The sequence below is a fragment of the Podarcis raffonei genome, chromosome 17, assembly GCF_027172205.1.
Source record: "Podarcis raffonei isolate rPodRaf1 chromosome 17, rPodRaf1.pri, whole genome shotgun sequence".
NCBI lineage: Eukaryota > Metazoa > Chordata > Lepidosauria > Squamata > Lacertidae > Podarcis > Podarcis raffonei.
In genome coordinates this window covers 9,029,423-9,056,708 of record NC_070618.1, presented here as the reverse complement: position 1 = coordinate 9,056,708, position 27,286 = coordinate 9,029,423, and the positions used below count along the sequence as shown (strand labels likewise).

The 27,286-nt window shown below is 45.1% G+C and overlaps 1 protein-coding gene across 2 annotated transcripts in view; it reads right to left on the bottom strand.

Moving 5' to 3' along the window:
• Positions 1-27,286, bottom strand: part of LOC128404619 (ephrin type-B receptor 5) — a 150,742-nt gene that overhangs the window by 63,057 nt on the left and 60,399 nt on the right. For both annotated transcript variants that reach the window (XM_053370324.1, XM_053370325.1), the window contains exons 6-7: positions 22,233-22,297; positions 19,827-20,523 (exon numbers count right to left, since the gene is read on the bottom strand). In XM_053370324.1, the coding sequence (XP_053226299.1) occupies positions 19,827-20,523; positions 22,233-22,297 (762 nt within the window). The remainder of the gene's footprint in view (positions 1-19,826; positions 20,524-22,232; positions 22,298-27,286) is intronic.

Below are 27,286 nucleotides of genomic sequence, written 5' to 3'. Positions count from 1 at the left end.
GAGAGAGAGAGAGAGAGAGAGAGAGAGAGAGATGAGAGGATTTACAGAGACTATAAAGCTGTGGAGGGAGGGTAATAAAGGGGAAGGAAGAGCCACTCGGGAAGAGAAGTAATGAGAAAAAGATTGGATTAATGAACTTTGAAGGACTGGAAGGGGGCAGTGGGAACATACAGCAGCTGAGAATATTCGGTATACAGCATATAAATATATTTACACGCAAAAACTCACCAGCCTACTTGGAGGCCCTTTGCAATTAAGTTAATAGGAGACGGTTTGCCAGTGGCAAATTATTATGGTAAGAAATTCCTTTCTGTTACCAAGGGACTTGTTTTGCGTCTTTAAAAATATATATGCACAGAGGTTTATTTTAAAATGGGTGATTGAAACCGTCGTCTCGACGTTTTCGATGCCTTGCAATTTTCCCAGAGCTCCTTAGCTCTTAAGACCATGGGCTAAGAAAAGGGCAAAGCTGTTTCATTAGAAGGGTGGCATTTTTCAGCACAGCAGTGGCAGGGGAAGTATATCTAAGCATCAGGAACGCTACGCAGAAGGAATCTGGAAGTTTGCGGCAGACCAATAGTTGTGATTATTTGGGCTGTAATCCTACACATAATCGGTTGGCTTACATGTAGGGTTGAATCTATGCTGTGATCCCATAGGTAGATTGGTGGGGGGGGGAGAGAATAGTGAAGGGCCACAAACTTCACCTCCCTAATAATTGTTTTAAAAGGCATGGTTTTTTTAGCCCTTGTGGCTGTGTAATGCATGTGGGCAATGCATGCTTTAAATATCATTAGCCAGAAGGGTGAATAAGGAGGCAGAGTGGTATGGTGGTTAGTGTATCAAGTGCAAATAATAATAATAATAATAATAATAATAATAATAATAATAATAATAATAGTAATAATAGAATTGGACACCCCAATTTTCATTGGAGAAATGTTGGAGGGTATGTCGCCAGCTAAGCTTACTGGGTGGCACTGGGCCACTCTCCCAGCCACACTTACCTGAAGCAATTGTTAGGATGATAAAATGGGGGCAGCAGCTTCTTAGGAAGAAGTGTAGGACACAAATGGACCAAATCAGGGTTTCCTAACCTTGGGTCCCCAACTGCTCTTGGACTACAACTCCCATCATCCTTAGCTAGCAGGAACAGTGGTCAGGGATGATGGGAAATGTAGTCCAGAAATAGCTGGGAACCCAAGTTTGGGAAACCCTGGACTAAATGCTAAGATACCCAAATAATGAGTCTTCAGTCTCTTCTGCAGCTCCTTAGCTAGCACAAATTATGTGAGACAATTGATCAATTTACATAATTTGAGTCACGCTGGGATTCCTAGAGGGTCTATTTTTACTGTGTTTTATCCCTGCCTGTCAATATTGTATCCGACACTGTGTTTTTCTGTTGGTTTTAACTATGTATCATTATGACGGCAGTCAGCATGGTGCTTCGTAAAAAGGGCAGGATGAAATATGTTTCAGCTTTACTTGAGTGTGGAATTTGGCTAACCTGAAAGCAACGTTGCTTTTGTTTTGCCAGGACAGGCCCTACCATTAGGCAGAGTGAAGTGGCCACATCAGAGAGCTGGTTTCGAGTGTGATGAAAGAGCGGCAAATAGTTGGTTGTTTAATTCGCTATTGTTGTATTTTTTATTGCAGAGGAGTGGGATTTTGGGATTTGTAAGCCTGAAGTGCCAAAATAATTTGACTGGCCATGTATTTCTGCTCTGCAGGGGCAGCTCAATACATTTGTTGCCTGATACTCTGCTTCAGGCAACAGAATGTCTTGGGCTGGCTCTGCAAAATATTCATTAACCCTGCTAAATCCTCTTGCCTTGCTGGGCTACCTTTGGTTGCTACCAAATCACGCCTGGGGTGAAGGGTCACAGCTCCTGAGTACTTTACAGAATCCCAAGTGAGGACTGCTCTTTCTGGCAAAAAGGCCCATCCGTAGAGAGCATTCAGAAAGGTTCTGAAGAGCACCTGACACCGATGCTTTGATAGCATGAATGTACACCAGTCCACCAGTTCTCTCTGGCAGGAGATCAGCCAGGTAATCAACAGCAGCTGCGCAACCTGCAATCGCTTTGCTCCCTCTCTGAGCCCAGCATTACAGATGCTTGGGAACTTAATGAGTTATTATGTTTACAGCTGCATTTTGCAAGACTGTTGTTAAAGAGCATATGATTGCCCGGAGGGCATGTTCCACATCTGCCCAGACAGATCGCTTGGAACGTTCAAGAAACAGGTGAAGAAGACAAAACCCCATTAAGATCTCAAAGGCTCCGAATGGCTTAGCTTTCCAAATGCAAAAAGCCGAAACCGTATGACGGAAGACTCTAGTAATCGCTCTCTGCCAGACAACTTAGAAACCTCGTAAGAAGCATCTTGGCAGCCCATGAGAGAATGGCGGTGGCCACAATCCACTCAGAAGACTACAAGTGGCAAAGAGAGAAGCAACAGGCAGCAGCAGAGAAGGCTGGTCACCTCAACAATCAGCAAGAGAAGCAAATTTTGGAAGTATATGGGAATCCGTGACACAGGAATGGTTTCCCAGGGCCAGTTGAATTCTGGGCTCTGATGTTATTGACTTGGCTTGAGCTCCATGCAGTTCCTTCCTCCAATCCATGCCCTTGTTGGTACAGGGAATAAGGAACAGGTAATTGACCCACGGTAATTGACACGGGTGGCGCTGTGGGTTAAACCACAGAGCCTAGGACTTGCCGATCAGAAGGTCGGCGGTTCAAATCCCCGTGACGGGGTGAGCTCCTGTTGCTCGGTCCCTGCTCCTGCCAACCTAGCAGTTCGAAAGCACGTCAAAGCACAAGTAGATAAATAGGTCCTGCTCTGGCGGGAAGGTAAACGGCATTTCCATTCGCTGCTCTGGTTCGTCATGCTGACCACATGACCCGGAAGCTGTACGCCGGCTCCCTCGGCCAATAAAGCGAGATGAGCGCCGCAACCCCAGAGTCGTTCGCGACTGGACCTAATGGTCAGGGGTCCCTTTACCTTTAATTGACCCAGAGGGCATCTGCTGTGTTTTATCCCCTATAAGGTACATCTACAAGCTCTGATCTAGCCAGTGTGCTGTACTGGTGGGAATGTTGGACCGGGACTTAGGAGGCCAGAGTTCAAATCCCCACTCAACAGCTCACTGGGTGATCTTGGGCCACCCTCTGTCCCTGACCCACCTCACCTGGTTGTTGCGAGGATAAAATGGGGATGGGGAAAATTGGAAGGATCCTTGGAGGAAAAGTGTTACAATATTCTGGTAACAATATTCTGCTGGCATAGAGTGGACGAGGGAGAGACAGACTTCTTGTGGTCCACCGTTTCTTTTAAAATGCAGCAAGAAGAATTGCCTGGCTGGATCAAGGGGAGACCCATCAGTTTTAGCATTCTACTTCTGACAGCAGCAAGATGATGGCCATTCACTCTCACCAAACCACAAAGCCTGGTGCTCAGAAATAGACTGCCCTCGTACATGGAGGTTCTATTTAGCTATCACAGGAAGTAGTGGTTAAAAAGACAATGTTCTTTCAAGCTCCCTAATTCTTTATGAAGTCTGTAAGTTAATGGTCATTACTACATCTCGTGGTGCTGATTTACACAGTGTGAATAATTACTTTTTGGTCTCTTCCATATGTAACACCATCCAGTTTTGCTTAGTGACCCACAACTGTAGCATGATGGGAAAGGAAGAACAAACGGGATCTTTCTCAACTGGGGATGGAGGGGAATTTCAGGAAGGGGAATGGGTAGGAATGAGCTCTCCTAGTTCAGAAATCCCGAGGTCATTATGAGCTAAATCTGACCTCCCCACCCTCACACTTTCCTTTGGGCTCTTAATAGCTTGAGCAACCTTCTCATCCACAAGCCCCCTTCCCCCACTCTTTAAAAGTTACCAAGGGATTTCAAGGTTAAAGCTGATGGCTCTACTACAATATTCTTGCTTTGCTGATGTGAGCGCTTGGAAATTTACTGGAAATTGTACATATGTAGCTTTTGTATTCCTCTTGGTAAATGACTCATTTTCCAAGAGGAATTCAAAAGCCGCAAACGGTTCCCAGAGTTTAGCATGCCAGCCCTAGCATCAAATGAAATGAACTGATGAATGTTTATATGTGCTTGTATTTTCAATCAAGGAACAAACAAACATGTGAATGCTTCTTTCAATCCATGAAAAACCTTCGATTGTTGTTGTTTTTAAAGCTCATTAATCTCAACGTTCAGAATCAGAAGCTACAGATCTTTTCGACAATTGGTTCCAGTTAGAGAAATAAGCCCAGGTTATGCTAGCATTCTTAGAAAGTAAAAATTATTTGCTGAGATGGGGCGGGATATAAATTAAATAAACAAACACGAATTTAAGACCGCTCATTTTCTCTACAGTTGCTGGGTATCTGCAGCCTACTGCTATGTATGTTTACTAAGAAACAAGTCCTACAGAGTTCAGTGGGGCTCGTCTCCCCACTATTAAGCATGCATAGGACTCGGGAAAGGATTAGATATATTCTAGGGTGCACTTTTGGTTCATGCAAGATTTAAGTATGGTCAAAACAGCCTAGGCACTGCCCCACATGAAGTGAATGTGCATCCTAGAGAGCATGTCCCAAAACCCACTATTGTCATGCCCATGGCCTCCACATAAGGCATGGAACAGAGAGGTATAAAGTTTGAAAAGCACTTCCAGCATCATAGGACTTCTCCTCCGTATGTTATTGGATAACAATTCTAGGTATTTTGTATTGTATATTCAATTTTCTGGTTTTTAATTGTTCTGATCTGTTTGTATTCTATTTGTTAAATTGCTCTGAGACCTTTTTGGATAAAGTGACTTAACAAATGCAATAAATAATACGTAATAATAATAGTAATCACAATCTATGTAATTTTGTGGTTAAAAACAATTGCTTTCATTGACTTCAATTTGCATATTTAATCACCTTTTGTCTTAAACAAGGAAACTATGTTTGAGGATCAGCAGCCATGGCTGTAGTTGATAATGAAACAGAGGGAATGTCAGACAACCCCCCCCCCGATGAATTTGAAACTTTCCCCCAATCTATCACATCATACCAAGTCTGTGTTGGTGGAAGAACACCCATCCAATCTGCCTTTACAATGCCAACATGATTACAATGAATCCAGCTTGGAGACTCGAACCAATAATTCTGTGCCTCACATCTGGTCTGTGTTCCACTTGGGGAGAAAAATAGCAGCTGAACAAAGGATTTGCACATACGACAGCTTTGTTTTGCTGCTAGCTACACTACAGAGTCCCTTGTTCTCCACAAACTGCTGATATCAGAAGCGCACTCTTTTTCTGCATAAAAAAATTAGAGACACGCTTCATCTTTGAACCTAGAAAAATGTTTATTCCCAGAGTGTGTGAGAGTAAAAATGACCTACCCTCCATGAAGGCCACCTCCTGAGGCAGTGAACAAGGTGTGCCTCTTAACTGGAGGGAGAAGAGTGTGGAGCAGGGACTCACACAGAGATGCAAAAGAGCATTCTCCTACAATTTCCAAAATTTCTACATTTTGGGAGTGCTTGAATAGTTCAGCACAATAAATTGACTCCCCTAAATTCTGTTAAGCTAGTAGCAAGCAGGTACATTTCCCAGCGCCATGTTTGGGGTCATCTGGAATTTTGGAGTACATTGTCTGCAACCTGCTGGTGACACGTAGATCTACTTCTCCTTTGCATCTGCAGGTGTGGAAGTGGGTGTGCTGAACCACTGTCTTGCCTCAGTAATAGACTAGATGAGAGCCAGTAAACTGAAGCTCAATCCAGGTAAGGCTGAGGCACTGTTAGTGGGTGGTTCCCCAGATCAGATTGCCTACACTTGATAGGGTTACACTCCCTTCTGAAGGAGCAAGGATGCAGCTTGGGGTTTTTTTCTGGATCCACTGCTGTTGGTTGAGGCTCAGGTAGCCTAGGTAGCAGTGAGTGTTTTCCATCAGCTTCACCTATATCAGGACAGGGTAGCCTAATTTCTGTAGTTTATGCTCTAGCAACCTCTAGGTTAGATTACTGCAACATACTATTTGTGGGGCTGCCTCTGAAGATGGTTTGGGAACTTCAGCTTGTGCAGAATTCAGCAACCTGGTTGCTCGCCAATGCAAGACGGTTTGAGCATGTAACGCCAATCCTGGCCTGAATGAACTGGTTGCCAATTAGTTTCCAGGCCCAATTCAAAGTGCTGGTTTTGACCTATAAAGCCTTAAATGGCTCAAGACCACAATATCTCAAGCACCGCCCCTCCCCATATTAACCAACCAAGTGCCTTCTTCATGTGTCTCCTTCATGTGCAAGGGATCCAGAGGGCAGAAACACAAGAATTGGCTTTTTTGTGGTGGCTCCTCACTTGTGGAATGCTGTCCCCAGGCTCCTTTGTTATAAATCTTTAGGTGCCAGGAAAAAACATTCCTATTCTCCTATGCCTTGTCCAATTAAACACTCTATGGCTATGGCCTTTCAAACTAGGGAGTGGGGCGCGGTTGTTTTCACTTGTGACTATGATGGGTACTTTTGAGTTTTTATATTGTAAATCGCCCTGTGATCCATGGATGAAGGGTGGTGTTGAAATTTAATAAATTATCATAAACATGGTTGCTTGTTTATATAAATCACAAAATAATTATAAATGTAAACAAAGATGGTGCATGCCATTTTGGTCTTCCGAGCAACTTTTCTAGATCAGGGAAGACCAGGTAGCAGGGGAGGCTGATGAGTTCTGGAGGCATGCTTACAGGAAGGGGGGGGGGACAGCACACGGCCCTCAGCCGCCTTGCAACAATAAATAAAGGAATTCCAAAGTGCCCTGAGAATGGCGGCGGCGGGGGGGGGGGTGGAAATTTCTTCCAGGGGAAGAAAGCTGTTGAGAAACTGAAGGGCAGATTTTTGCGCAACACATGCTGTTACTGACTATCTGCCCAACAAAAGTGAAGGAAAACCACCCCCCAGTATTCACTATTACAGGCAAAGGTAGACAAGAGCTGTTGACAGTGATGCTCACATACTGATTTGAAATAAGCACAATATATTTGGCTGTAGGTTTCCAACAATTACGCATTATTAAAGGGGTGCTTTGCTTTACCACAGCACAAGATCGCAGGAAGTTTCTCATGTTAGTTACAGGAATTGCACTCTTACATAATTGACAATAGTAGTAGTATTATTAAACAATTAATAAGGTACCTTATTGCTGTGTAACTATACATGGTGGTGGACACACAGGTAGGCTTCTGCCATTCTTCAACTGCTTGAGAAATCATTTTGACTCACGCTACAAAGCTTACAAAGAGCTCTCTGGGGCTCTTTGAACATGGGAGGTCTGGCTCATCTGTGCGCACATTCGAAAGCTGCACATTAGCAATGCTTTCACGGCAGAGGCGTCCGCAGACAAAATAAGCCATGCATACTGAGAACTGGCTGGACATCTTGAACACACTTCTTGGCTGCGGTTTCCAGTTCCCGTGAAGTGGAAGAGGTGGAATCAGAGGCCTTTTAGGCATCCTTGCTCCTCTCCGCAACCTTAAACAAACCCAGCTTGACTGCATTAAACCAAAAAGACTTTTTTCCTTTAATCCAGACAAGGTTGACCTCATTGGACTTACCATACTCCAAAAACAGATAAGGAACTGGATCCAATCTTAGCCAAGCAGTGTTCATATGACCCACCTACCCCACATTCACTAAACACAGAATCATAGAATTGTAGAACTATAGAGTTGGCACAGACCCCAAGGGTCATCTAGTTGAACCCCCTGCAATCCAGTGATTGCCTACTAGCTTTGCCCTGTGATGCAGGTGCCTGTTTTGGCCATGCCTCTGCAGCAGCTTTGCGAACCGTGCTAATTAGAAAGAGCCCTATGTGGACACAGCTGCACACACACACAGGACTCTACGTTGGGAACCCTGGGCACATCGTGGTTCCCAACTGCAAGGAAGTGCTCCTTGTGTGGAGAGCCCATTCTCACTAGCAATCAACATGCACCTGCCATGACCAGGAAATGCGGTCTACCTTTCCTCGCCATTGCTTTTGGGGCATGCGTGGAGGAGATGTCTGTACATTCTCACCGAATGTGAATTCGGCAACTTGCAATATTTGTCTCCAATATAAGCATCATACCATCACCACTGCCCCGAGTTCTTTCTGTTCAGGTTGCAATTTGAGGCACAGAATAGTAGTTACTTTTTCACATACCCATTTAAGACCTCCCCTTACCTGGCTATGATGGTAGCAAGAACATTTCTTCTAGTCTCCTTCCTTCCTTCCTTCCTTCCTTCCTTCCTTCCTTCCTTCCTTGGTGCTTGGTTCATGACTATGGAAGCAACCCAGGCAACAGGAAGGAAAGGAAGGAAGGAAGGAAGGAAGGAAGGAAGGAAGGAAGGTAGGTAGGTAGGTCCAGCTTGCTGCCCCAAGAAGGTATGGGGAAGGAGGGGACCATGGGTTGGTGGGGGGAGGGATTCAGACACATTTACATCAGAGGGTTGGGAAGAAGTTAGGTTATTCACGGTGACGAAAAACACTTTTAAACAGGGGCAGCCAATGTCATGCCCTCCAGAAGGTGTTGGACTATAACTCCCATCGTACCTGAACACTGGCTAGGCTTGCAGGATCTGACAGGAGTTGTGGTCCAGCAACATCTGCAGGGTACCATGCTAACCACAAAGTGTACTGGAAGTGGTTTGTGCAACCTCTCGCTGCTTTCCAAGGCATTCAGTGCAGAGAATGCTTATTCAAATGACATCTGTCATTGCACCTAGAATGTACATCAGCCTTCACCCATTTGCTTCACCCATCCCCTGGCCACTCTTACTGGACGAGTGTAACAGCTAATGCAGCTAACTTCGAGCTGATGCCATGGAAGCTTTTAGGCACAACAGCTGCTTTATTTGGGGGAAGGGGGGATATAGAGCAAGGGGAAGAATGGGGAACAATCTTCTACGGGGAAAGGAAAGCTGGAAGGAGATCTGAGGAGGAATGATTCAAGCGTGGGTTTAACAGGGAGGGGCAGAACGTTACATTTCTTTCCACCAGACTGTAACACCTAGCTTTCACCTGGTTCCAATTTTCCTGAAACACGCCCTGAGAGCATGAAAATCCAATTTGATGTAGGGGGAGCAGGCCAAGAGTTTTCGCTCCCTTCCCACCTGATATGCATATTCTTTGTCCCCGCTCCTCTGCTTGCCTCCTAGGTTTGGTTTCTACAGATGGTGTTTGGGGCTCACTCCACCACTTAGAATCATAGAATTGTAGAGTTGAAAGGGACCCAAGAGTTAGCCCCTGAAACGCAGGAATCCCAGCTAAAGCATTCCTGACAGATGGCCATCCAACCTCTACTTAAAAACCTCCAAGGTAGGAGAGTCTGCCACGTTCCAAGGGAGTCAGCTCTTACTGTCAGATAGTTTTCCCTGATGTTTAGGAACACTTGGAAGGCAAAGATGATGGTTGGAGGCACAATGACTTAAGCATGGGCAGCCTTCTTCCCTCTGTTTCCTCCTCCTGGGCTTGGACCAGAGCAGAAATGGGTTCCGGATCCTGCCACTGCTAGGCTTGGGAGTGCTGGTGGGCTGGTATTGGCAACAGACCACAATCACCACATCTCTGAGATAAACATGGCAGGGTTTGGGGGAAAGGGAACACTAATGGAAAGGGTGGTTGTATTGCTCCCCTCCCCATGTTCAGATTGTCCTCACTTTCATAATGTTGATTGTCAAGCATGAAAGGAAAGGAAAAGAAATGAAAGAGAAGAGAAGAGAAGAGAAGAGAGAAGAGAAGAGAAAAGCTGCCCTTTCTCTATTTAGTGAATTGACAAATGGCAATCACAATGATTGAGGATGGAGGACTCTCCCTGGGTAGTGCCATCAATCACTGTGTGCTCTGGGCACAGACAAAAACTGTCCCGCTCTTGTGTGTCACGAGTCCACCCCACAAGTCCTAATGGGCATCAGCTACTAATGCCCACAGTCACCCTAACTTTGGTTGCATGGGTTGGGCATAGGCGTGCCTAGCCTTTGAGAACAGAAAGACACGCATGGGTTGCTGCTGGCATTGAGTGCATCTTTCCAATTACAGCTTCTATTCTACAGGAAGGTTATATTGTCTTGAATGAAAAGGAAACACACAGAAGTATTGTAGCAGACTTTCCTGAATACAAATCGCATGGTAAGGCAATGGTTTCAGGCGAAATCGATGTTCTCACAGGAAATTGGGGGAAAGCAGACTCTTATTTTTCTGAATTTACTCCAACAAAAGTTGACTCATAAAACCCTCTAAAATGTGTACTATGTAAATCAGGGGTGGGGACAGTGGGTGGGTGGGGCCAGAGGCAAAAAAAACCTCCCTCTGTGTTCATCCATGCAAAAAAAGTATGATCAGAGTTCAAGGACTCATTCCAGCTAGGCAAAGAAACTCAAGGTGGTTTCAAAACAGGGCCGGTAGGGGGTGGTTGTCTGGGAAGAGGGGGTGTAGCCTGGGAAGAATTCTGAGGCTTAGATAAGGAGCCCTGGATTTCCCCTTCTCTGATGTAGACCCTTGTTGCAGCAGGTATAAAACCCCTGTCTTAGGTGGACTGCCTCTTATATTCCCTCATGTTCTTGCACTGACATTAGGTCGCTGTCAGGCCAGGTGTCGGGAGCAGGATCGCAACATAACTCTTTATTCAAAGAAACAAAACAGCTCAAGCCTAGTGAACAACTCTTCCCAGTAGGTCTTGCTCCAATGAAGCAGTTGCAAGGACTGAAGTTTCCCTGCCATCCCACCACTCCACCCCCAGGTCCTTCCCTTGCAACCTGAGACTTCTTCGTCGTGTCTGTCTTTGCTCCACCCTCTTCATTCCTCTCTGGGTTGCGGAGGAGGGAGGGGAGCAGGTTGCAGGAGGGGTAGACACCCTGGATTCTTCAGCAGCCTGCCTCATCTCTGCCTCTTGCCGCCCACTCCTCTTCTGCTTCCAATTCTGGACTGCTCTCTGCCACAGCCTCTTCTTGCTCACTAAACCCTGTTCCCTCTTCAGCTTCCAGCACCTCCTCCCAGTCTGCTCCCACTTCTCCTTTTGACCACTCATCATCACCCCACTACCAACCCCCTGGTTCTGATCCTTCTTCCCTTGGGGGCTGCCTTGGGGGTTCCCCAGCTACTGCCTCCCACCACCCCTCTGCATCCAGCCAGTCCATGACAGTCGTGAACATCTGTCACGTGAGCTACTGTGTTCATGCAGTGGTTGACATTTGTTTCCAGCTGTGGCAAGGCAAAGCTTTTCCCCAACAGGCTTTCCTCTATGGCAAGGTTTGCTCCCTACCGCAAGCCCCCTTTCTTGCTCATTGGGTTTATACAGTTATAAAGCTCCTGGAGAAAGTGCTGAACCATATAAATAAAACGCTATGGAAATGTTTTAAGATTTTCAGAGATGAATATGCTCTTGAACTGTATACCCGTTGCATGGAAATTGACAACAGGACAGTGAAAATGAATTCTACGTGTCCTAATGGTGGCCAAGAGACTGATACTGATGAACTGGAAGAAACAAGATACGATTCCCCTTAATCAATGGCTTGACAACATGACAACACTGGCAGCATGTGAAAGGGCAGCTTTTTTTGGATAAAGAAAGATGCAGACTTTCTTTGGATAAATACCATGATATTTGGAATGAATTGACACAGAATATATTAGGTTACTGACAATTAGGATAATAAGAATATACACATCTGTATATTAATCTATAGTAATATAACTATTTTTTCTTTCTCTCCCCCCCACTCTTTTTATAAATGAAATTTTCTAATAAAATATCAAATTTTAAAAAGCTCCTGCAGATAGAACAAAGCTAAGATGGTAAGGGGGCAGTTGCGGTCAGTGACTCAAAGGTTTGAGCTGGGGAACTTCAGAGCCAAATGAGCTACCACGGACTGTGTACAGCTCTTGCCTCAGAGCCGTCTCCAAGTGGCACAATGAATACAAAAGGTGCAACTGGGCAGGTACAACAAAGTTTCTAGATTGCAAAGCCCAACTGCTAAGAGTGGAAAGCTCCCTTAAGCAAACGGGACTTGTTTCCACATAAACCGGAACAGCATTAACGATGGAAGTTTATCTGTATCATCTTAAGCCTCTCTGCGTGTTTATCTAGCGTCTCTGACTTTCCTAAGTAGGGAACCCTGGGGCTGCGTTGAACAGCTTGAAGAACTCTGAACGATGACAACGTACCCCTAAAGGTTCCCGGCACTGACATCACGATGTCTGTTTTCTGGCTCGCTGCCAAATCACAGCTGATGACATTGACTGGGAACGGAGACATGCACCGTGTAATGTTAGGGGACAGCGCTACGTTGCACCACATGAGTGGAAACTGGGGGGATGGGAGTGCCACACATGCGCAGCACTCAACGTGGGGCTGTTGGTTTTGGCAGCAACTCCAGATCGTGCCAATCCAGATTTATGGCCACATCCAACAAATAACCTCTTTGGACGTGCATTTTCTTTCTAATCTGGAACTAAATCATGTTCGGAACACAACTGTGGAGCAGCGCCAAGAGTCTGATAGCGCAGGTGCTAACTAGTTAATCTGTAACCACAAGGAGTCAGCCAGACAAGCAACAGGTTTGCGGAAGGGGGGGAGAACGATGGTGGGGAGAGATTATAAAATAAGCAATGGGAAATCAAGAGCTCTAAGCCCATTTCAGCAAGTCTTGAGCTGTGAAGTGCTTCTTGCTTCCTTGATTAAAAAGAAAAAGATTCGGCAGACAAGACACCCCAAGATTTCACATCTTTGCCCTTGGAAAAAAAATCTGCCAAGAGACCGAACATTTTTTAATAACGGGGGAAAGGGAAAGCAAATTGCTAGCCTTTTTCAGGGGCAGCTGCCAAGAAGATGGAGCCTATTCTTTTATTTATATGAAAGGAGAGAAACATGCATTCACTTTGAAGCTAAAGCTGCCATATATCAAAAGAGAAGAAAGTGTTGCCTGAAAATGAAAATAAAAATTAGCGGAGGGAGAGAAATCAAGGATCCAAGACAAGTGCTAAGGAAGGGGGAGTGGGGAGAAAGGAAAGGAAAAACAGAGCTAGAAGCATCTGACATTGGACTAAGCAAGGTCAAATGATGTCCCGAGTGGAATTGCAGGGAGATGGACATGATGCGCCCTGAAATGGAAAAGCAAAGAAGTGGAAAGGAATAAAAGGAATTTTAAAAGAAGCTGCAAATTGGCTTCCTGGCATCTCAATCCAAAACATCTGTGCTATAAACCACACACAGGATTGGGATGATACCCAATTAAACCATCCTAGATTAGGGATGAACGAATCTATCAAATCAGTTTATCATTTTTTCCACATAAGTTCACAATTATTTTTTTTTTAAGTATCATGAAAACTTGTAAGTTTTAGTGTGCATCTCTCCCAACATTTTTGTACACTATATTAGCGAACATACATATTTTTGCAAGCAATTCCCCCAATATGATGCCCTTTTGTGTCGCATTTTCACAGAATCGTAGATTTGTAGAGTTGGAAGGGAGCCCAGGGGTCATCCAGCCCAACCCTCTGCAAGGCAAGAATCTCATATAACGCATCCACAACAGGCGGCCACCCAGTCTCTGCTTTTTCACCTTTTCTGGTACTCTAGGCTTTTCTGACCATTTTTCACCTTTCCTGGGATATTAGGTTTTTCTGACAATTTTTCAATTATTCTGGGATTTGGTGTTTTTCTAACCATCTTCCACCTTTTCTGGGATTTTGCTTTCTTCTCCATCTTTCACCTCTTCTGGGATATTGGGTGTTTCTGATTCTTTTTCAGCATTTTGGAGTTTCTCCTGACTAATATATTCATTTTTACACACACTTTTCTCTAACATGAGCACTTGAATATACATTCTTGGATTGAATAATTACACTGCAAAATTCAGGAAAGCGCAGATTTCAAAGAACAACTGCATTTTGGTTTGAGAAGTGCAGATTAGCCAAATTTCTCACCCATCACTACATGTGAAGAGCACAGTGTAAAAACTAGCCTTCTTTCAGCTCCTGCCTACTCTCCCAAGGAAATATTCCCCCTATCCAACCCCAAATCTTACCATTTTGACAAGCCCAATATAAGAAGTATGGTGCCAAGGGAATATTGCAGGTTGGTTGGAGGGTGGTCAAGACTCCACTCTTGCCCCCCTGCTCTGCTAGTGGCACCCAAGTCGCCTAGTTCAGCATTTTATAGACCTATTTCATTTATTCAATCTATCTGTATGCTGCTATTTCCCACCAAATCTCAACAGTAAAAAGTTGCTAAAATTTCTTCAAGTTGTAACAGGTATACTTTTATCACAACTGTTTGTGCACTATCTTTTTTTTTTTTTTTTAAAAAGAATCTATCTTTATGGGGCAATTATAAATTTTAATATAATACAAATAAAAAAGCGAGAACAAAACAGTCATTATTTCCAAAATCAAAGCCAGATCTTGTTCAACTCCTATGGGGAAGATTAAGAGCTTGCTAAAACAAACACATTTTGAGCTCTCTCCAAAAGACAAGTAAGGGCAAGCACTGGTGAACTTCACTGGTAAGGCTGCCCCACAGAACAGGAAACACTGCCAGGAATATGCAAACCCTTTCACATTATCTCTACAAATACCTGCTTGTAGCACCATGTGCTTGGGATACTAATCTACAAAGGAAATATTTTCAGTGCAGCTCCAAACTACAGTTACACGCATCTCATACACTTTGTTTGTCTGCTAGCGGCCTATCAACTTCCCCATTCAGAAGCACAGATATTCTTAATTAATATGATGGAGATACCAGTAATTTTTCTGCATTGCACCCAGATTATTATCCACAATTAATATCCAAAACAAGACTGTGCATTAAATTGCCATTTGTTTCTGTAAGATTTCTGTAAGGTTGATATACATACCTTCTGCAGCAGACACCTGCTTGCACAATGGCATATCTGACATATGTACCATCAGGAGGAGATTTTAGGAGGGCAAAGGGAGAGGAGAGGAAGGCCAAGTCCCATTGCACAAATGGAACTCTACTTGCATAGCACTGGATACAATCCACAGTATGAAGTTTTCCCAGTTGAAAAATTCACAGATCCCATGGCAAATAGCCTGCTCTTCACCCCAATCATATTACTTCTTGGGGCTTGCCACTTGGGCCTGAGCATCTCCCAATTATCTTAATTGGACAAGACCAAGGGCAACCAGTGAGGAGGGGTGTCACCACAAAACTGGCCTCCCAGTGGCACAGCTGCTTACTGGGATAGTGAGGGGCAGGGCACCAATGAGGTCAGGCTAGAACAGGTACACTGGCAGGGCCAACCTGCCACTCCCTCTGGTGCACCTGTAATGTCCTGCCCTTGCAGCTGCCCTGCTCTGTAAGTAATGTTTAAAACAATGGCTGTGGTCACGTTAAAACCATAGTTTAAGTTTAGCTATGACTTAACCCAAATGAGTCCTAAGCCACCGCTTCACTCCTGACCTGCTTCCAGGTGCGATCCTTGGTTTGTTGTGTCATCCACACCCAGGCTCGTGCTAATATTTCTCCCAAACAAATCCCACATGGTGAAACTAGAACAAACCTTGGCTGCTGCTGCTTTTGGTTTGTTTGTAGGGAAACAAACCATGAACTAGGTTCGGACAGCATGACAAGGCAAAGCTTGTAGCTTGTTGCTCCCAGCACAGCACAGTCAGAAGTAGGGGAGAAGTGAAGGGAGGACTTTTGAGCAGCATACACCAGTCCACCACTGATTCCTGTTAAACCACAGTTAAACATTAACCGTGATTTAACATGACATGCAAACCAAGCCTCTGATGCTAAATTCTGTTATAATTATGGCTGAGATGAAATGATGCACTATTTACTTGGAATATTTCCTGCAGCGTCAAAACCTGCTTCCCCTTTAGCGAGGATTTTTTTGCTCCTGAATGGGAAAATGTTATAGGGCATCCTATAAATATTGGTTTAAAAACAAACAAACAAACTTTAGCTTCCCTTTCCCCCTTTTTCTGTTAGCTGATTTTATTCATCCTCAATAACTTCATCACATCGCCAAATCTTATTGCAGTGTATTGACGTCATCTTGTCCCCTGTATGATAACTGATTGGGAGAGATAGCATATGTGACTAATATGACTAATCCAGGAAGCATCACTCTCATTCTCGATAATAGGGTCATAAAATGGGAGGAAGGGGATAAAAATAATTTCAAACTGGGAAAAATAATAATCTTAAGACTGTGCAAAGATTCAAAGATTTACCTGGCGGCTGTTACCTTTTTCCTTCCTGGATTAGCTGCATAGGTGATTCTGGTTAGTGGGAATCACATAATAAATGAGACAGTATTGTCACACTGTATAGCCAATCAGATGTTACTATGTGATGATATCACTGGGGGTTAAGTGAAGTCAAAAGAGAATGAAAACAAGAGAAGCTAAAGTAAATGAGTACAGGGACATTTTTGCAAGGTGTGCTGGAAAGATCATGGAAGAAGGAATTATTATTTTTATACCTAAAAATGTTTACAAAAAAACTGAGCCATTCCAGCTCAGCCCCAGCAGATACTATTTTTCACTGCCTGCAAACCAATTCTACTTACGTATCACAGAAGCAGGGTAAGAGACCCTTACGCTCATCTTTGCTATCAGGTGACCCTATGATGCAACGTAAAAGGTGGGGTAGCCATCTCATATACAAGGGCAGCCTTGGTATCAGGAGTCCAGATTTAACCAAGTAGATGCCCTAGTGGGAGGCAGCACAATGAGTCCCACTGCTACAATGGGGCTTCCCCCATCTTCTGCTTCCCCTGTACACCCCACCACACATAGTTCAGAAGCAGGTCAGAAGAACCCCCAAGAACAGCACATGGGGAGAAGAGAGGGGAGATTGCTCTGTCTGGCAAGCAAAAATGTTTGCACCAATGGAACAATCGTATTAGAGCAACAGTGAATTTCACCCAGAGAATATCTAAGCCTAGACTAATAGGATGCAATCAATTAGCAATATCTGATCAACCAGCTAACAAATATCACAATCCAGAAGCCATTCATAGGCAAAAAGTGTACTATTAATATAGCCAGGGTGTATGGGGTGTTAGGGGAGGGGTAGTACCTCTGGTGGGGGACACGTCGTGCTCCTTCTGGGGTAGTTTGTCCACCACCGGTCCCCACCCTACACTCAGGTCTCCTAGAAGCTGCTAGAAGCTTTGAGCATGCAACAGTGGCCAAACCTCAGGAAATGGCTGTGACTTGCTAACTAAACCAGGGGAGGGTAGCCTATGGGTCTCAGACCCTTGGTGAGTCAGGGACTTCCCCCGCATGCAAAGGCAGTCTCTGGTGGATTGAATGGACAAGACCAATAGCGGGTCCAACGGTCAAGTACGTGCTGCAAAAGGGGACAGATGGGACTAGTCAAACATGGGAAAGTAGCCCATCTGATACGAAACCTTCGCTGTCTTGTGGGATATCTTCGGGAGAAGAAAAGGGTTAAGGAGTAATCCCCACGCAAATGCGGTGTGAAGTCCCTAAGACAGTTGGATGTCTCCTTCCAGCATCTCCTTCCAGCAGCTAAGCTGGTGCCAAACGTATTGCTCTGGTTTCCTTTGGACCACATCAGCAAGGCAAAAAGGGGGATTTTGTTGTCTGGGCATCCCAAGACACACTGCTCAGGCTTGCGCTCCAGGGAAGTCACTTCGCTTCCGGAGGAGCACTCCAAGGTCTCTTGAGACAGATGGATGCCAAAAACAATCAATACGGCCACACACACAACTACACAGGCATTGTGATTACTGTTAAGAGGAACTATGTTTACAACTGTATACAATGCTGGTGTTTATTTGCATTGCTGTGTATGAGCTATGGGGAAATATACAGTATGCTTCCCACCCCCAGAATGTTCAGGGTTGGTATTAACTCACTGTTAGCACCCAACACGTCACTGAAATGTCACAAAAACTTATCAGATTTTTCTCAGAATGCGTAAACCTGGTTTAATTTGTGGGGAATGGATATGGGCTGTCCTTTTTATGCCAGCAATGTTGTGTGTACATTGCAAGAAATGTCCATGCATGCACACCCCACAATAAGCAGTCATCTGGAAGCATCTCCAGACACTAGACATGGCAAGCCCAGTTCTTTAAGAGATCAAAAATTCGCAAACACCACCCCCACCACCCCTGTAAAGGCTGAGCAATCTCTCAAACAAGTTCACACCTCAGCGAAACAGGAAGCCTTCCAGCTGAAAGGAAAGACAGAGATCAGATATGGCATTCTTGACATGCTTAAAACTCAAAGAAAGTTGGCAACAAACACCCATTTCCCCCCCCCCCCCCCGAGTTTCTCTCTGCTGAATACGAAGCCAACAAGAAGGCATGAACTACTTTGACTCGTGGACTGTCCTTTAAATGAGCTCTGAAAGAATGTTGTTTCCAAAATAGTAAATCTGCCTCTCTCTCAATCCACATTAGCATATTAAAAGTAACACTTGCGCAGTCGATAAACAGCCCCCAGTGGCTTCACAGCATCAGCACCCTGGCTGAATGATCATTTGTATACATCACAGGCAGGCTATGAAAAATTTGTCCTTGCTACCTCATCGGGACACGGAATTACTTTTCCGTTCCGGAAAAGTTATTCTGAGCCTGAGCACACGTAAGGCTCCCCATCAGGAGGGGGCTAGAAGAGGACTGCATGCCCCCGCCAGGCCCTTTCTTCTGGCTCCTCCCTTCTAGAATTAATCTAGTGTTTTCCTGTAGCCATTAACTGCACAGTAACTCAGTGAGGCATTAGCTACAGGGTTAACCAAGGTTGCCTCTAAAAGCATTTCTGAAGCCAGTCAAGCCCTGATTGAGATTCACACCTTTACAACAGAGATTCCAGGACTTGAATCAAGGACCTCTTGGCCCCTAGCATACCTATGGCATGACCCCCCCTTTTTTTTCCTATCTCTCTGGGGACAGACAAGCAATCTGCGGATGTCTGAGAATCAAATCCAGGAATATTAAAGACTCAAGTATCATTGGGTTCTGAACTGATTTGATAACTGAAAATACAAGCTTTCCAAGTGTTGCAGGATACCAGATGGAGGAGTGGTTTTAGACTATGTTTCGGCAATCGTGCTATTGCCACACCATCCCGGTGCCACAGCCAAATGCCAGCTTGGGAACCGTGGCTCTAGAAAATCACTGTGTTGGGTAGGGCAAATGAATGGAATTTTAAAGTAACTCTTTAATGGTAACATACATGAGATGCATTTAACCCAAATCTGCAACACAGGATTCATTTTCAAATATCTGCACCTTCCATATTCTTATTTTTACCTTTTTCAGTCTGATATATCCCTTCACCCCATCCTGGGCTTATAAATTATCTCCTCTCTATTGCATCCTTTTTTCCTTCTCCTTTTGTTCAGTCACCAAAAGATGGGCATAGAACCGCCAGTGCAATCTTCCCTAAGTTATGGCTTGATCTGCACCAACGAGTTAGATCCTATTGCTTGGAAACTACCACTTCCCATGTCAATGATTCCTTTCCCTTGCAGGCATCCGATGTGCCGCAAACCACTAACATGGATAGTGGAGCATGTTAGGAAAAGCTGTTTGTGGACCAGCAACTTTTGTGACATTTTGGAGGAGTTGTCACAATATTCACAGCCTCTTTTGAGGGCAGCCTGCAAAGGAATTATCTTACTACACCAGATGCACCAAAATGACCTGCCGCCCAGGCAGAGGCAAGATCAAATGAGCCTCTGCAGGCTGCCTCTATATGTTAGCAATGGCTCCAATTTGGCTGAAAAGCGCCCGCAGGTGATCCACCCCACCCGTTGGCTCACCTTTGCAGATTTTCTCGTCGTCCGCCGGCTCGTAGCCAGCCCGGCAGGCACATCTGCCAATAGCCACCATCCACTCGCCTTCGCCGTTGCAGTGCAGCCTCACCCCGGAGGAGCCCGTCACGCTGGCTTCCTCTGCGTCAGCCACACAAGTCCCTGGCGCCTCCACCAGTGAAGTCCTTTCGCCTCCAGCAAATGTCTCCGGGAAAGAGGCAAAGCCCTTCACCACCGCCGGGCATTTGTAAAAGAAAACCTGAACAGCCACCAGGGACATGCACGCCCCAGAGTCCTGGAAAGCCAAGTAGAAACCCCTCTTGGCGAGCGGGCCAAAGCTGCGCACTTTCACATTCATCTTTACCACCTCCCCGGTGCTGTCCACCTGCGAGAAGCTCTCGTCGGCTGCAATTGTATCCACCTTGGTCCACGGCCCCTCACGCCACTCAGGGTGCTCCGGGGTGGCCACGTCGGCCTCCGATTCATGGTAGTAAAGGGTGAAGGTTTCCTTGCAGGATGAGGCCACAGTCCTCATGCTGGCACAGTCCCGTACTGAAAAGCGGAGGCGGATGTGGACCCTGTGGGCTCCGCGCCGCTCTATGTAGTGAGTTCGCAGCCAGTTGTTCTGTCCTGGCTCAGCCACGTTGCACACCTCAAAGGTCCGGATCTGGTCCTTCCTGTCATACAAGACACTCACCTCGTCCCACTGTACGGAGTTGGGGAGCGGGAGTAAGGAAGAAGAGAGAAACAGAAGTTGTTTTCAGCTTTCCTGTAACTGGCAATAGCCTTCTCCTAGTCTTGACAACACTCACATGGACTGGAGAGGGGCGCAAGGCTTAGCCAGTGTGCACAAAAGGGGGTTTGGCCTAAGCTATGGATCAGTCGTGTCTGGGGGCTTCCCAAGCTCAAGGGTTGCAAAGTCCCCTCTCTCCCAATGCTTGGGAGGTCCCCTGAATGGTGGCCTAGCTAAGAGACTGCAAATATATAGGACTTGGAGGGGTGGGGGTTGTACTACTCCTCTGCCTGTGATTATTTTCTCTATGAAAACTTCTCTATTCCACCATTCATCAAAAGGTGACTCCTGGGCTGTTTAGTATCCAGAACTCAGATGAATAGTAGAATCATAGATCTGCAGAGTTGGAAGTCACCCTGAAGATCATCTCATCCAACCCCCTGCCTATGCCATGACTATGCCACTGTCCCATATAGGGATCAAACCTGCAACCTTGGTGTTAGCAGCACCACGCTCTAAGCAACTGAGCTATCCTGGCCTTAGGTTTTCAAGGGGAAATGTCTCATAGGTTGAACGTGCAAATTTTGACCTCAAAATTCTTGAAAATTCAAGTCATTTGAGATTCTATCCATTTTCACTTAAGATGTTTTATAAAATATAGAGTGAATATGTTGTGTTGAACTCAGAACACAGAGGTCTGGATTCAAATACAGCTCCTTTTGAGGGCCAAGGACAAGCCATTCTGCTGTGTTGTGAAACTAGAATGGGGCAACCCCTGAAACGCCATTCTGACTTCCTTGGAGAAGAAGCACAAAGTGTGATAACCTCCAAGTTCACCAGGACTCATCTCCCGGCAGCCAAGGGATGTGGTGGCAGAAGCTTTGACGTTGGCGCTCGCCCTCCCCAGACCTTGGCAATCCATGGCTGCATGTTCCAGAGGAAAAGACATATGGGGGAGAGGCATTGGAAGGGGTCTCGTAGCAGCTTAAGAGCCTTCTAATATATTGTGACAAGAGGTTTTCTAGGCTGAAGTCCATTTCGTCAGATTGTATCTAGCTGGAAGGAATGCATCTATCGGGAACTTGCCAACTGCTTCCGAGATGCGTTAGGATAAAGGAAACCAGGATTTCAACAGAACATTCGGTCAAATTGAACTAGAACTTTTCTTGGGGGGGGGGGAGATAACCATCTAGTCTGCGTTTCAAAATCTGGTTCAGGCCTGCGTTCCAATGCAGTAGTTCTGAAATGCTCCCCACCCACCCCAAATCACTTAAAAAGATTGCTGAAAGTCTTGGTGGACCACTTAATGATTTTTCTACCTGGGGCATCATTATCTGTAATGCGAGATTCTAGATGTTGCGTGTTTTTAATGCGTGTTTTTTGGTTGCTTCTTTTGTTTCTCAGATACTGTATTTCACTGTATTACAACCTGCATTGTTGAGGTCGGGTAGGGCAGCAGCGCATTTGGGGCTGTGCAAGTACAGCAACAGTAGCAGTGGTCTGGTGCTGCTGCTGCAACTGCACAGCCCAGAATTTGCCACCCCCTTGCACTGATAAGCAGCAACGACTCCACCTTAAGGAGGACAGTGATGCAGCAACATCCCTCTGTGCTGTCTGCTCCTTTCTGTGTGTATGTGTGTGTGTTGTTTTCACAAGCAGTAGAGAATGGAGGGAGCACCTACCCCATCAGGAGGATGGGCAGTCCAGCCAATCTCAGAGGTCTCTCCTGTTGTATCCAAAAGAATCTCTGCCAAATGAAAGAGACAAAAGTGATGAGTTTGATAAAGATATCCGTACAGCAGCCGCTCCTATCCACCGCTATTCCTCACCACCCCCATCTCATCTCTTGTGGGCCAGCATAATTGCTAGTCTTAAGCCCTACTCGCTATCGGGTACGAGATCTAGGAGGAGGGAATTGCAAATGCATTTGTCAGCTTTGCAAGTGATTTCTTGCAAGTCTTGAGGCATGATTCTCATGGTTCTCCATATCTTGGGCATGAGTCATGTGTACCCTTGTTTATCACCTATTCATGCCAGCTTTCATGGGAGAACTTGCTCGCGAGAAGCAGCTGATGCCCTTGTGCTCACACAGGCAGAACATTTGCCTCATGTGGATACAGGGCTTGCCAACAGATTTGCAGAAGGCAGACCAAGCAGTTGAAGACAACCACCTCTTCAAACAATTGCATGACTGGACTCAAGACCAGAGGGGGATAAGAGTCTGAAAATACTAGTTATAATTGAAGGGGGCTGCTATAAACCATGCAGCAGAACAATGTAATGAGAGCTGGCAAAGAGTTATGAGCTGGATGCCCCCCATTCAAGTCTTGACTAAGCACCCTCAACCCTGGTCTTCATTGGAAATATGAGGATAACAGCATTGACCTCACAGGGTTGCTGTGATGATTATATGAAAAGTCTGAAGACTTTTGAAAAGTGTGATTTGAATACAAATTATTAGCAGACATGCTTTTTAGAGCAACACACAAATTCTGAGCCTGTGTGAAGGAGTCAGCTCTGCCAAAGGTCTCCAACCAGGCACCCACAGACCTGCAGAAGTCTTCCCAAGCACCCATAATAGAACAGTATACAGTATGTGCTTGGTTGCATTGAAAGTGTAGGGCCTACATCTGTTTTGTCAGTTTGCAAATGTGCCCACCAACCAAAGAAGGTTGGCAGACTCTGGGCTATGCTATCTGCATGATCAAGGGATACCAGTGGGGCAGGTAATCTCTTATGATGCTTGGTCTTCTCCTGCTTAGCCAATTTAGTGCTAAAGTGCTGAGCCAAGGACAGGATTAGCTCTTCTGCAGACCTGGCTTTTGGAGCGCTGCGTGTTTTTGAAGCACAAAAGAACCCTGGGCAACCCTCTAGGCTGCAGCTCATCTCTGAAGCCACATAAGAACATAAGAGGAGACCTGATGGATCAGGCCAATGGCATTTTGTTTTCTCAGGTGCCAACCAGATGCCCCCAATAGGAAGCCCTCAAGCAGGATTCCAGCACAATAGGAACTCTCCCCTCTAGGTTGCAGCTCATCTCTTTAGCCAACACATATCCCTTGCACTGAAGTAGGGAGATGCAGCCTAAAGGACACATTTTGGTGCACAGATGATTTTTGATTTAAGTTAGTCCATGTGTTTACTCTCTGCGCAACCAAGTTTGCTTCATCCAAACTGAATAATTATTTGAGCCAAGCAACCAAGTTTTTGGACCCACTCTGCTCTTCTGTTTGCAATTTTTTTCACTTATTTGAATATTTTATTTTTATATTGTAACTTGCCCTGACACCTTATGGTAAAAGGAGGGTAATAAAATTAATAATAATAATAATGCAGTCATGCAAATTATTTTTAAATATGAGGGGAGATTTATAGAGAGGGAAAGTGGGAAACAGGAAAAAATTGGCAGCCTGCATTCTGTGCTGCTGGCAAGCAGGCTACTCCCCAGATGGTCTGTCTCCGGTGACCCTGGTAATTTTTTTTCAGAGCGTGAATATTTCATAGGCTAGCAAATATGCCTGGCCTGCAGCTGACAGGGCTTTTCCTCTAATAGGGAACATTTAATCCTACAAATGCTCCCTCCCTATTAGAGAAGGGCTAGCTATGGGAGGCTAGCGGGAGAGGCAGGGCTTCTGTAGTGTCTCTCAGGTCAGCATAACTAGACATCATTTCATTAGAAGCCCCATCAATACCATAGACTTAAAGCAGTATCATATCACTTTAAGAAGTCATGGCTAAAGAATCTTGGAAACCTAAAGAAACTTGGAAACCGTAGTTTGTTAAGGGAGCTAAGAGACCCCTATTCACTCAGAGAGCTACAATTCTCAAGAGTGGTTTAACCGTCAATCCCTCTTCCCAGGGAACTCTGGGAATTGCAGCTCTGTGAGGGGAACAGGGGTCTCCACAACTTTCAGCACCCTCAACAAACTACAAGTCCCAGGATTTTTTAAATGACTGTTTAAAGTGGCATGATACTGCTTTAAATTTGTAGTGTAGATGAGGTCAGGAGTGAGGGATCAAGGCCAAAGGATTTTCTGCTTGGTTTCATGACAGCTTTTGCTATTGGTCCCCTTCCTATGACCCACTGGGCGCCACCCTTTCCCATCAGGCATGGCCAGACTCTGTGGCTATGTAGTCTAAACCACCGAGCCTCTTGGGCTTGCTGATCAGAAGGTCAGCGGTTCAAATTCCCACGATGGAGTGAGTTCCCGTTGCTCTATCCCAGTTTCTGCCAACCTAGCAGTTCAAAAGCACACCAGAGCAAGTAGATAAATAGGTACTGCAGTGGTGGGAAGGTAAATGGTGTTTCTGTGCACTCTGGTTTCCGTCACAGTGTTCTGTTGCGCCAGAAGCGGTTTAGTCATGCTGGCCACATGACCCGGAAAGCTGTCTGTGGACAAACACCGGCTCCCTCAGCATGAAAGTGAGATGGGAACCACAACCCTGTAGTCGCCTTTGACTGGACTTAACCATCCAGGGGTCCTTTACCTTTGCCTCACCCACCAGGCATGGCCAGACTTTGTCCCCTTACTCACTAAGTGCAACCCGTTACCTCCACTAGCTGCCAAAAGGCCCCACACCTCTTGTGTCTGCCCTTTATACCAAAATATCCTCCTTCTAACATCTCAAGATCTGAGATGCAGAAGACCTTAACTCAGTCATGCATGGTGATCCTAAATGGACCCTCCTTTTTTGCACAGTCTATGCGGGACAGCAAAAACAGTAGCTTGGGGGTGGTTGCCAAATAAACGCCAGGCCATAATATGTGACTGGTACCCTGCATTCAAGCTTCCTGGGTCAGGTGGTGCAGATTTCCATTACCAATACATTGTCTCTCTTATGAGATCTGTTCTTGTGGATTTCACTAACATGGGCAATGGATGAATCTTCTTAGTAGAACTGAAATATCAATACCTGAATTAATAAAAATGATAGTTTTGATAGAATTTCAAAGTATACAATTAATTGGTCATAATCTAAATCAATGCCAGTGGGCATTTTGTAGATAATCTACTTTGTATACTACTTGCTGCTTTTGTTGGTGCCCAGAGGTCATAACATATCTAGGCATTTGGGTACCAAGATATATTTCTCAAATGAGTACAATGAATTTGAAAAGGTTGATAAAGGGGATCTTCAGTGATTTGGGAAGATGAGCACTACTTAGATTTAGTATTGGGGTTATGGTTAATACACTTGTAAGATGAATGTTCTGCTACAGATAATATGCAGAGTTTGTGATATTTCATAATGCATTTCCTGAGTGTATGTTCAAAAGATTAATGGAATAATTAGAAGGTTTATTAGGGTTAACTCTCCACCTCATTTTTCATTTAAGAGAATGCAGCTGCCAATATCGGAAGGAGGTTTTAAAGTTTCCAGATATCAGTGTATATCATAAGGCCTACCTGTCAGCTTGTACGAATAATTGGTAACTGGTTTCTCCTTCTATGAATACCCTAGTTTGGGTGATTTGAAAGCTGGCTTATTTAACACCCAAACATTGGATGGTTAATGTTTGGGTCTACATATAATAAACAGGAAAGACCAATACCACCTTCAGTTTTAGCAACTAGAGAGTTATTGTGCGCATGGCTTGGAAGTCAGGAGAACAACCAGAAAAGTCTGCAGAGAAGGAGAAGGGGAGTTGTTATGTCTGGCATGCAGACATCTTGCTGGTTACCATGAGAAGACTAGATGGGTCTCTGGGCCTCTGAGGCAGGCTCTTTTAATCTCCCTAGGCTCAACTACCACCATCTCATTAAGTCCTGGGAGCTCACAGGCACTTGGGCAGTCAGATTTTTTTATTTTCTTTTTACATTTTCTTTCAAGTTTTACTCTTAAATATTTCTGTGTACCTAGGGAGTCCTTCAAGTAGGGAAAACCACTATTTTATTTATAGCAGGCCCGTTTTGCTTTCTGATTGACAGGCACTTGGCCACACAAGGGATGAAAACATGGGCTTCGCTTCCCCCTTCACATTGCTAACAGGATAGCATCCTGTTATCATTGCTGTGCTGAGCACCGCCACACTGATCTGCCGGATCTGCTTTAAATCAAACCACATTTTTACCCCTGTCACTCAAGTACGGCAAGGAACTGGGGAAATGCCTCCCCGTTCAGCCAAGCCCAGCTACTTTGGAAGGGCGAGGTCATCATTATGTCTAAGGACTTGCTCCTGCTGTGTATTTCAGTACAATGTCTTCACGGTTTATATGGAGCGACTCCACCACCACGTTCAAAGGCATTTCAAGATGAAGAGGGAGGTCAGATTGCACCACTTCAATTTACAGAAGAAAACTGTGCCGTCTTATCAGCTCGGCCAGCCAACGCACAACAGGAAAGCGTGACGTTATCTCAGCATTTTATTCACACCATGTTTGGAGGCCGGTTGGCTACAGTTATTTAAAGCACGAATCCTGTAGCACTTTTTCAGAATAATATTGGATGCAGCATAAGCTTGTGTAGGTTAGAACTTTCTTTGGATGCAAAAAGTGGGAAGTTGGCAGTAAGCAGCATGAGACAATCGATGGGAGGCGTGTGCTCAGCAATCCTCCTTTTCAAGAGTTGACAGTAACCTGCATTAGAAGTTGCACAGAAAAGCAAGGGGTAAATCATGATAAAATACACATCAGCTGTCCTTATTTTCCATCCCTGTTGAAGCTCTGATCCTATTTTGCCTTTTGAGGAAATGTTGGGGGTGCCTTTTCAAAGCGTATGAGGATGCAAAACTTGA